Raw genomic sequence first — 12,316 nt, forward strand, 5'->3', positions numbered from 1 at the left:
TACAAGAAAAAAAAAAAAAAGAAAAGAAAAGAAAACAATGGCGATCAGTGTGTATTACTGAAATTTTGACATAAAATTCCTTTAGGAATTTTATTCTCCATATTTGTACTCCTCACACTCACAAAATTATTTGTCTTACGAAGTGGATATTTTTTCCCTTTAAGTCTTAATTTTAGAGAATACTTTTTTATTTAATTTTTTGAGCTTATAACTGACATAAAGTTGTATAAGTTTCAGGTGTACAGCATAATGATTTGACATTCATAAATGCTGTGAAGTAAAAAAAAAAGTTGGTGTTTTCTAAAGGAACAAAAAATCAACCATCATTACTTAGCAATCCCCATCAATTGTTTGTTTACATAAATATTTGTTTACATTCCCTTTTCATTCTTGTCCCAGTGCATGGTGCACAGTTTTATTTCCCATGTAATTTTCTGAAAAATAACATGAGGTCACTGGACTACAAGAAGGAGTAAAGATAAAAAGCAAAAAGATAAAAACACTACTATATTGCCATAGCACTCTTTGGACAGGAACCTGTAGAAACCCATGTTCCTTTTGACCCTGACCTCTTCCTCAGGAATTCCAGAAATGTGACTGACACTAACACTCCATCTTGACAACTAATGCAAGGTCCTTATCACTCTCAGTTGTATGGGTGATATTTTGTCTCTCAAATGCAAGCTCATAAAGAGAGAAAATGTGCCTCTCAATTTATACAATCAGTGCTCAGGTGATAGAGAATACAGGCACTGGGCCTCTAGTTCCCAGTCTTGGTAATGGTGGCTAGGGCATCGTAGAGAAGGGAAAATCAAAAGAAAAGACAGCATGTGGTGAGCAGGAGCTTGGGGCTGGTCAGGCCCAAGGGTGAGGCGGCAATAGGCTGGCAGAGGGCCAAGGCAAGGCTGGCACTTGGATTCAGAAATGGCAGCGTGGTGTCAGTATCTGCTGTCAGAAAGGCCAAGATGTGATATTTAGGGAGATCCTAGCAGTGTAAGCAGCCCAGGAAGTCGAAGGTTTAGTCAAAAAGCTCAAGTGAGGGCTCAAGAGCAGAAAAGGCAAATCAGAGGCCTGGCTGCTTTGCTGATAATGATTTACACCAGATGTTTAAATCACCCACATCTATTTCACTCAGAGCATCTCAGATCTTTCTTTGCTGCAATCCTGAAGCATCCTTTTGGATGCCAACAATCCGTAATCATGGGCAACTAGACAGACTGCAAATCCCCATGACAGAAGCAGCAGCCTCCCAGTCTGGGAGCCCTAAGCATGGCAGGGCACCTGAGAAAGCTGGAGGATTCCACCCTGAGCACATCCTCCATGGGATGGGTGGATGCAGATGCCAGAGGACTCACTGGCTCATTGGGTTTTCCTACTCTAAGGCCAAACATAGCAGTCTTTTCTTCAGCAATTTTAACAGGGATCAATAAACATAGATGCTTAGCCTGGTTATTTCTAAGTAACATTATGACTTTTGACAAGTCACTTAAATCTAATGGACCTGAAAAGCCTCAACTCTGCACATTAGCTGCTGAAAAAGCTTCACACTACCTTTGCTAAAACTGAAGATACCAGAATCTTCATCATTCTTGACCTCCCCTGATAAAGTCATCTTGGCTCAGATTCTTAGCCTGTTTGGATGATTACAATGAACATCTTTTTTTCTCACCCTTTGGAAGTGAATGGACTTCAGGATTTGATCATCATTTAATGCAGAACAGTCAATCATGAAAAATGATAAAACAGTTTAAAAGGGGACATCTACCTCTAAGGCATGTGTTCTTTCAACTATCTGCATTTAATTTCTACTTCTCCATTTGGGCCACTCTAGCTTTTACATCTGCATCTGTTTATTATCCATGTCCTTAATCCCCTTCCAGGCACCTTGGTCAGGTTACTACTTCTAGAATTACCCATAGTTCAGTCTACAGAACTGGGGTTGAATAGAAATGAGATTCTATAATAAAAAATACTAAAGCCAACAAGATATTTAAAATTAATTCTTCAGGAGCACTTGGGTAGCTCATATGGTTAAGCTTCTGCCTTCAGCTCAGATCATGATCCCAGGGTCCAGGGATAGAGATCCACATCGGGCTCCCTGTTCAATGGGAAGCCTGCTTCTCCCTCTCCCTCTGTCCACTGCCCCCCCCCACCCCCCCGCTCATGCTCTCTCTCACATTTCTCTCTCTCTCTCAAATAAATAAAATCTTTAAAAAATAAATCTGGTCAATTGTTTTTTTCTATTTATTCAATCCCCAAATAAAAAATTCTCCCCTTAAGTTCAGAGTTAAGAAATAGGACTATTTTCTTCATTTAAAAGAAATGGTTTGTTGTCACCCCCCTCCCCCAAAAATTGAAAAATCTCAGTCTGATGTAGGACAAGATAAAGCTAAATCATTAGACTAAGTTATATTTAATATTACACATGATTACAATAAAATGGAAAATATCAATTTCATACTGAGGATCCCAGTTGTAGATCATATTTGAACTATAAATATGATCAAAATAAATAAGTAAATAAATAAATAAAAATGATCTGAATGAAACAATCTAAAGAGCAATTCTCTTTCATTATGTGTAAAAACTATGTAACGGCACCAAATCAAGTACCTACCATTGCCAGAAAGAGTTATACCAGTCTTTGCATCATCATTGTGAGGGAAGTAAGTGCTACAGTCTGCACCTATCCAGTGTCTGTTACAAACACACTTCAGCTCATTACTGCAAATCTGAAATCCAAAATTAATCAAGAGTACAGGTCAACTCTTTGGTATAGAGGTATGAAAATTAAGCACTGATTTCTAACTGTTATATGGCTAGAATTTGATGGTGCTGAAAAATTATTAGTACTTTCTTCTTCATACCAATTACCTGATTTCCTACTCAAGTACCTAAAATAACATTTTCTAGAGATCAGCAGTTAGACCCGAAGGGAATAAAATTTTAACAGGTGGAAACAATTCATAGTCTAAAAAGAAATCAATGAAATTATTGTTTTGAATTGCATTAACTTTATAGGAGAGTTTTAAAAGTAGGCAGAAATACAATCATTTGCCAATTATCCAATATAAAATTTTCTTTCTTCCAAAGAAAGGGTCTTTATACCAAAATTGTATTCATCTTTCAGGAAGCAGATAAGATAAAGAGAAATCCAAGGAAGAAAAGGGAAGGTCTCTTACAGTGGTCTAAGAAGAAAGTTTCACAAAGTTACAGCCCTGGCACCTCAACCTAAGCTTTATTGATGAGCGACCTCCGCATCATGGAAACCACAAACCCCTCAAACAAAATGTAAGGAAAAAATTTCACATAAAATGGCAATTTTTTAAAATTATAAGACAATAATCTATAGTCACTTATACATCCAGGAAACAGAATCTACACCTAGATCTTATACTTCAAAACAACTTTGAATGGAATGGGAAGTAGAAAAGAATCCAATTAGGTTTAAGATCAGAAAAGTTCTTCAGGAGGTAAGTTTTCACTGGATCACTTTCTGTCTTTGCTCTGATCTAGTGCACAAGAAGATAACATACAGCCACATCTAAACATAACTATAAAATATGATAAGAAACTGCAGATTTCAAATTAATTCAATTATCAAACTTCTGCAGATTGACAGATATGCAGGCAGAAAGAGGTTTAGATTTAAAGTCAAAAGGCCAGTGTGTGACTGCCAATTTCATCCCTATCTTATTAATGGACTTTAACCAGGTCAACTGGCTTCTCCAAATATCAGTTTCCACACCATACAACAATGACAGAGTGACAAGAACAGTGACTCCAGTGTACAGTGATCACAATACAGTCTAGCAAACATTTATTCAACATGCACTATGCCTCAGGCATTGTCTTAAATATTACATATAAGTTAAATATTACATATAATTCACTCATTCTTCATAACAATCCTGTAAGGCAGGCAATATTATTATTATTTTCATTTTATAGGGGAATAAATTGAATCACACACAGGCTAAATAGGTTGCCAAATCTCACCCAGTTAGTAAGAAATAGAGATGGGATTCAAACTCAGACTGTCTGATCCCAAGCCCATACTCTTAACTACATAATGTAGAGTACATAGAGTATCTACTGTATCCTCATTTTAATTTTTGTTGTATATATAGTTACTGTGAGTTAAAAATACATAGGATATAATATCTCTGTATGATGCATAATTATTGCAAATTATTTGGATAATATTTGCTTCCTGAATTACTTGTGTCTATCACTTTTATTCATTTGCTAAACAAATGGTTTATTAACAAAACTGTTTGATCTCTATGTTATATACTCAGAATCTCTAGATGAAGAAGACATTGTTATCATTAGCATAAATGATCAAGTTTTTGTTGCATTCCCCCCAAAAGCATTACCCCTTAATATCTTCTCAACTTATTCAAGAAACAGGACTTAGCAGGAGCTAAGTCCTTTACAGGAGCAGAACCACTTACCATGTGCCTTCTCTATTTTCATTGCCTTAAGAATTTGTATCCTTTGCCAAAGAGTTACTATTGATAAGACCTCCCTAGAAAATTCTTGGCATATTCCTGGAGGATCTACATGCAATGACCAGGATTAAAGGTTTACAATTTCAGAACAGGGATCCTTTACCTCAACTGGATAATATGACCAGTTCAAGCAAAGAATCTAATTAGGGTAAAAAAAATCATAGTGCATGCCAAAAGGAAAAAGAAGCAAAGATGATTTTATTAGTATAGGAATTCCTAACTGAAAATGACCAAACTGTGATCACTATTAGAGCATGTTTAGCTAATTTATAAACTCACTTATATAGGACATTATCAGATATATCACTGAAAAGAATAGAATTTAGTCCTTTAAACAATGCCATTTTTTTCTTTTCATCTGTGATCAACATTTATTTCCCCGACTTATTCAGTTTTTACCTCTAGGAGTTATCCTCAACTAATACACACTTGGTGTGGCTACAGCAGGTATTTATGATCTATTCTAATTGCTCAGTGACTGGACCATACCAGTTGTTAAATATTGTGGTCAATGCCCCTATTTACACTTTTTTTACACTCTTTTAAAATCCCTTTATAGGGAATCCCTGGGTGGCTCAGCGGTTAAGTGCCTGCCTTCAGCCCAGGGCATGATCCTGGGGCCCCGGGATCAAGTCCCATATCGGGCTCTCTGCATGGAGCCTGCCTGTGTCGGCGCCTCTCTCTCTCTCTCTCTCTCTCTCTCTCTCTGTGTGCATCTTTCATGAATAAATAAATAAAATATTTTTAAAAAATCCCTTTATAGTTTATTAAAACTTCTCTCCCAGATCACTTGTAGAAAACTGACATTATATTATATGAAATCACATTAACATAATAAGAAAGAAACAGAAGAATTTGGTTTGGAAGATTATACTTTTCCTTATTCCTAGGCTTGCACAGATCACACAACAGAAATATTCCAATGACTATGACCAAATAACTGTTTACGTGCCAGCTAGCAACATGAATAAGCATATTTTCCATTTTTACAAAATAAGCAGGTTAGGGTCATATCTACTTCTGTGATATGAAAGAATAGAGGAGTTTCTCTATGGTAAGGTACTGAACACTTACTCCATTTCCTGAACAAACAGTGCCTTCTTTATTGCTTAAGCAAGTACTAAAGTTGAAGGAAGCTACCGGAAGACATCTGTGTTCTAAGCACATCATTTGGGGACCACAAGGAGTTCCATCTTCCACATAGCCAAGATCTACATCTTCTTCAAGCTTCACATGCCCACCACTAAAAACAGAGAACAAAAAGAAAAGAGGACTCAATTAATTCACATTCATTTTGAGAATCTGCTTAAAATCTAAAAAGTGGGGTTTCCTGGGTGGTTCAGTCGATTAAGTGTCCAACTCTTGATTTCAGCTCAAGTCATGATCTCAGGGTCGTGAGATAGAGCCCTATATCTGGGCTGAGCATGGAACCTGCTTGGGATTCTCACTCTCCCTCTGCTCCTACCCTCTGTTCAAGCATGCATGCTGTCTTTCTCTCACTAAAAGCAAAACAAAACAATACTAAAAAGTGGGCAATACTACTTTCTCTATTTTTCTATTTATTATCTAATAAAAACCAATAGCATAACCATTTTCAACCTCTAAATGGAGAAAGCAATTGAATCTTTTGATCTAATTCCTTTCAGAGACATTGACATATTTTAGTATTTAAACATTATATCGAGGGCCTAAATTGAAACAGCTTTATCACTTTGCCTTGGCTCATGTACAAGTCAAGTGAGCCATTATTATAGCATTTGATTTGAATAAGTAGGTTTCAAGATTTCACACATGTTTCAAACATGGATGGAAAGTGGTTTGGGTTTATATTTTCCAAGAAGACTGCTAATTTAAAAATTATATTTGAGAGTGGCTAAGTTATTGTAACTTCACTATTCAATATAACAAGCCTACAAGTTATATAGAAAAAAAAAGAATAGGGTTAAAATGTAAACTCATAATTAATTTATTCATATGGTACCATGTCAATGTCAGCACATAAATCTCCTTTCATTTTTATCAAAATGAGACATGCATATAGTTTAAAGAGCCAAACAGACAAATTGGTTTTTAAAAATCCAATAAAGTGGTCCAGTGCCCTCTCCTCCATCATATATCCCTCCTTGGAGGAAACCACTGTCTACATTTAATTGATTCTTTTGTTATTTGTGTACATATCTTTAAATAATGAGTCTGTGTTACTATTTTTTATTTTTCCATCTCAGATACTATCAACTGACTTCCCTCAATGGAATCTGACAATTTATATCTTTCTCCTATCCTCCCACCATAAATTTTGTTTAATTGTCAAATCAATAAAAATGCACATTTTTAGGACTATGTTAATGTTATTCAGTTGAGTGATACAGTATGCCATAATTAAATCTTTTCCTGTACTTTTCATTTCCCCTTAGATTAGCAAGTCTCTTATTTGTTTGTTGTCTTTTTACCTAGTTTTTCTAAGAATTTGTCATTAATGCAAAACTAATCAAACTGCTGGCCCCAAAATCCTCAAGATATGTCTGAGCATCAATTCATCTTCCTGTAGAAATCTCTCCTGGAGTTATTAACTGGAGTGTGCCCTGCTCCTGTCTGATCTGGCTGCCCACTGTACCTTGTGCAGAACTGTAATGTCTGGGATTTCCCCTCACCAATCATTGCAGGATTGGCCTGAGTCTTAATGGTGGGCATCTTGTTTCCTATATGCCCAACCTTTCCCTTTCTTAGTTTATTCTTTCATTTTAGTGCAGCACAATTTCTAATATCTTCCTGAGAAAGGGTATCAGGGAATACATTTATGGGGAAAACTGTATATCTAAAAGTTGTGTATATTTTCTGCCTTCATACTTGATTGTTATTTTGCCTGGGTACAGAACTTAGTTCAGAAATCATGTTCTCCATTGTCTTCTGGCCCTCAGGGCTCCTTGAAAGATCTTAAGCTTGATCCTTTTTTTATTCCTCCCTGTAAACATTCAGGATTCTTTTCTTTGTCCTAAGATTCTGAAGTTGCATAATGATAGGTTTAGACGTCCTCTAATTTCATTCATTGTACCTGTACTTAGTGAGCCTCTCAATGTAGGAACTCAAGTCCATTCTTGGTAGACAATCTAAGTCACTCACTGACGATTTCTTCCCTGCTATTTTCCCTGTTCATCATTTCTCTTCCAACTTGGTGAGATTTTCTCTTTGTCTCACTCCTTTAGCTGCTTTTGCTCTACTTTCTGGGAGATCATTTCAACTACTGAGTTTAATTTCTACCTCTATATTTTTAATTTCCAACAGCATTTGTTTCTATGAATGTTCTTCATTTAAAAAAAAAATAGCACTGCATTCTTACTTCATGATAGATATTTCTCATAAATATCGATAGGTACCCTTTTTTCTGGTTGTTTTTATCTTTTTGTGTATGTGTGTGTACGCATGTATGTGTATCAGTGTCTTCCTTCACATGTCTGATAAACAGCTCATTTTGGGTTGAGAAATCAGATAAATGATAGGAAATTTTAGGGCTTTCTGGCTGAACATGGATGAGGCTAGAACACTTACATACACTCTGATATCAATATTGCCAGTTGTCCTTCAGTATGGAAATCTGTTTTATTATGTGCAGAATGTAAAGCTCAAATCTTCCATGGGAGGGTGAGCAATCTCAGTTTAGGTGAGTCAGGAAGTAATCTGTTAGCAGACTTTCAACTATCTTCTTTATTTTAACCCTTCCCTGTCCCTGAAACCTTTACTCTGTCTCTCAGAAGTAGATCACGCTGCCAATTTTTGAGCCTTTGGGGAAGTGATTTGATGTACTATGTAGCTCTCCATTTTCTCCATTACCGACTCAGGAATTCAGGTTTCTTAGTTTTGACAATCATTTGCCACACATCCATTTGGCTCTCCACACTCAAAAATTTTGTTACTGTTTTGTTAATTTTGTTACTGTTGCTCCCTTTTTTTTACCTCCCTGTAGATACACATGAATTCTAAAAAAAAACAAAAAAACAAAAAAAAAAACTCACTTAGTGTCATTTTAGTGGGATTTCAGAAGGGAGTAAAGGAAGACGCATATATTTAATCTGCTGATTTTACCCAGGCGCTCTGAGTCATTTTCACTGACAGGAATTAAATACAAACTAAGTCCTGTAAGATTTTCTTAACCCATTAAATATAACTCCAGCAAGCATAGTCAACTAATTCTTACCTTCTTTTCAACCTTTTTGTATCAAGATTTACTTGGTCACCCCTATGGGCTAGATTCTGTTTCACCTTGCTAACACTCATGGGAACAGAAAACCAAAGTAACCCTACATGGCATTCCTTTGAGGAATCAATGTTCTCACAGAATGGAGATAATTACCTGCAGTTTAATGTCCTTCCCTGCTGCACAACTAAAGTAGATGTGATTTCACCATCAAGTTCTCCAAGTCTGGGTATATTACCAATATTGGTGCACAAAAGGTAACCACAAAGCACATCCCTGTGTTAAAAGACACCAATTATTTACTTCTTTCCCCAAAGAGAGAACAAACCATGTATAGTTAGAACAATAATCTTAGCTTATTTTAGGATTTTTCTTAATCAACCATATTTTATTTGCTCAAATTAGAAGTTAAGCCCAAAACAGTCTACCTCCTCCTTTAAAAGTGTATTCTCTGAACATGTTATCCATATACCAAAATCCCAATTGTTTTCTAGCTTTTCCTTTACTGTCCGTTAGTTCAAGCATTTCTTTAAAGGAAATTATCCACCAAAAATACTTCTTTTAGATCAGAATCTCTTTCCCTAGAACACATTACTGGATATGCTAAAACATTTTTAAAAATATTTGACAAGTGAATAAATGACTGTTGGATGAGTACTGGAATACAGCTCTTTCTTCAAACTGTTTCCCCAGAATTAAAAATTTACATATATATATATATATATATATATATACACACACACACACACACACACACTAGATTCTATATATTAGATTTTCAGCCACATAGACTCATGATCCCTTTTTCAATATAATCCACTATTTCCTCAACTATCACATATAATTCTAATTTAACTTCTGAAATATTTCCAGTGGTATTAAATATTGACATATTTTCTATATCTAGCATATTTTAATTACTAAAATACATAATAAAAACACGTATACTAATAAATATTTTGTCAAGAATGATTAGCAGACTATCAAGATAATATATGGAAATATCAAACTTCATCAGCTAGAGAAAAAATAAAAATTACTGGGCAAACTTCTCCATCTCACCGTTTGTTGCACTGTATCCACGTGTCTTTGTCTTTCCCACAGTTACCCTTCTCGGTCCCTTCAATATTGAGTTTCTCATAGCAGTATTTATCTGATGCCATTACCTCTGGAGCAGAACAGAGTTTTCCATCAGTGAGGGATACAACACAGGAGCAGCTCAAAATGCTTGTAATAAGGGAAAGTAGCCATTTAAGGGCTCTTCTTTAAGACAATGTGGCCAAGTCCAAAAACTGTGTCCGTGGTTCTCAAGAGTTGTCCTTTATATCCATAACTCAGTTACATTCTTCATTGGAAATTTGGAAAACAAATCTATGTAGATCTTTGATGAGACAGAGGCTATAGGTTCCAAGAACAACACCCTCAGAATTTGGCCACTAATTAGGTGAAGATGTTACCAAATTGTTCCTGGAATAAATACTCCACATTTTAATCTCAGTGCAAATGTAAAACACAAATTTCTCACTTGGCAACTTTTATTAATCATAATGACAAGTTTATTAAAATAACGAGGCACTGTAACTAAAGATTCAAAAAAAAGTAGTATAACTTCCACCTTTTATACTAATTCTTAACAACTATCAAAAAAACAATTTAATTTCATTCTGGCTTTAGACAAGCTTGAATTCACACTAAATCTAGGACAGTCAAATAACATTTTAAGCTATGTCAGGTTCTTTATCAGGACTTTATCTTGGCTAAAGACAGGGCTGGTTGATGGAACTGTCCCTAGAGTGAGAACAAAATGACTTTTGCAAACTAATCAAAGATAACTGTTTGTGTCTATTTAAAAAAAATCACATTGGTAGGTTTTTTTTCTGTATTTGTGTATTTTCTCCCATTCCCCAGTTATTCACAAGAGGGCATATACTTGCACTCTCAGAAAGAATATAGCCACTATTTGTGACAATTAAAGATTATCTTTATAGCTTACTTCTTACTACAAATTGTTTACTGAAAGAGTTCAAAGCAAAAATTGCCTTCAAAGAAATATATGGAAGAGTATTTAAATACACATTTACACAGAGATACAATTTAAATAATGTTTGATACAAATATTAGATATTTCCCTCTGAAAATCTGACAAACTTTGAAAGCAATAAAGCTATAATTTTTTTCTGACATGGCACAGCTACCTCAGCAGAAGGTGATTTGTAATTAGGAAAGCCAATTAGACTTTAAGAGAGATAGTTTAGGAAGAAAAAGTAACTCTAGCCAAGCCAGGGTGCCCTATCCAGGGTCCATGCCCATCACATATGATTGTACAGGTTTCGCTTAAGGACCTCAGCTGAGGAAACTGTGAATGGAACTGAAATCGAGGCTTGCTCTATTCCCCAGGCTGCACACCCTGGAGTGGACTTTATCTGCCCAGCAGCAAGGCACCTTCATTCTTGTCCAAAGGCACAACCAACTAGCCAACTGTCTTCTCAATGGAGTTACTTTTCCCTAATGGCCATAACAGTGCTCCTAGTAAGACCTAAAGTGTCTTTGAGAATCCTCTGGTCATAAAGTGGTTGAAAATTTACTTCCAGCTCACATGTCCTTTGACCGATATTAAACTTTGAAAAGGATCCAGGCACACTCTTTACTTACTTTGCCCCCAGATGTATTTGCATTGCCTATCCCTGGTTTTACATCTTCCTCCAAAGCAAATCCCCTAAAATGGAAAAGCATACCAATTAAAAATGCAATGTCTGCTTATGCTGGACCACTGAAAAAAGAAAATACGACTGGGAAAACTAGTAGGTGAGTATTATAAAACCTTTTGTCTTCAGAATTGATCACAAAACATTTAAATTGATTTTCCTATTTTGATAAGATTTAAGTATTTTCTTTCATGCTGGTACACATGAAAGATTTAGGTAAAGATGAAGTAACCTACCTGAATACCATCACATGAATATCCATCCATTTTATGAATATTGGGGGCACACTAGGAAATGAAAACAGAACTATGAACCAAGTGCACAGCAAAATATCTGGCTGAACTAATCCTTGTAATGTTTTCATGTTTTTTGAAAATAAAAGTCTGATAATATGGCTAAGTCCCTTAAAACATCTGAAAATAAAAACAAAAAAAGATTAAGAGGAAGCAAAAGGAAATACAACAATTGGTGCACTTTCCCCTAAAAGTATGGATCTACCAGTTGATTACACAGTAGCAAATAAAAAGAACTGATGCTATGCCTCAGCCAACCCTAACATTTCAGAGCATCTTGCTTTATACACTATTCCTCAGAGCAAGAAAAACAAGAGCACAAAACAGAAGCAAGGAGGATGCCAACATAAACGGAGCAATAACTAGTTTCCTCCTTTTTTTTTTTTTTTTTTTTTTGCCATGGGAAGCACACAGCCCTTACTCCTAAAATGCCTCTTGAGCAGAAGTCCAACTTAGGCACAGTAGAAAAAACCATATTTATAGCCCCATTTTTCCCTTGTAGCAATTGCAGAAAACTGCAAAACATTCTTAATAAACAGTATTTAAGATTTTATTATACATTTTTTCTATCTTTATAATTATATACTCCCTTGAGAAAATGCAGGAAATGTA

General features: G+C 35.6%; 1 protein-coding gene across 30 annotated transcripts in view; it reads right to left on the bottom strand.

Moving 5' to 3' along the window:
- Positions 1-12,316, bottom strand: part of ADAM22 (ADAM metallopeptidase domain 22) — a 224,622-nt gene that overhangs the window by 33,554 nt on the left and 178,752 nt on the right. For all 30 annotated transcript variants that reach the window (XR_012011081.1, XM_072784293.1, XM_072784299.1 and 27 more), the window contains 6 exons: positions 11,648-11,698; positions 11,359-11,422; positions 9,769-9,874; positions 8,863-8,982; positions 5,589-5,757; positions 2,618-2,732 (listed from right to left, as the gene is read on the bottom strand). Coding sequence is in view for 29 of the 30 variants with exons in the window: in XM_072784293.1 (XP_072640394.1) it covers positions 2,618-2,732; positions 5,589-5,757; positions 8,863-8,982; positions 9,769-9,874; positions 11,359-11,422; positions 11,648-11,698 (625 nt within the window). In the remaining variant the exon portion in view is untranslated. The remainder of the gene's footprint in view (positions 1-2,617; positions 2,733-5,588; positions 5,758-8,862; positions 8,983-9,768; positions 9,875-11,358; positions 11,423-11,647; positions 11,699-12,316) is intronic.

The sequence above is a fragment of the Canis lupus genome, chromosome 18 (genome assembly GCF_048164855.1).
Source record: "Canis lupus baileyi chromosome 18, mCanLup2.hap1, whole genome shotgun sequence".
Classification (NCBI taxonomy): Eukaryota; Metazoa; Chordata; class Mammalia; order Carnivora; family Canidae; genus Canis; species Canis lupus.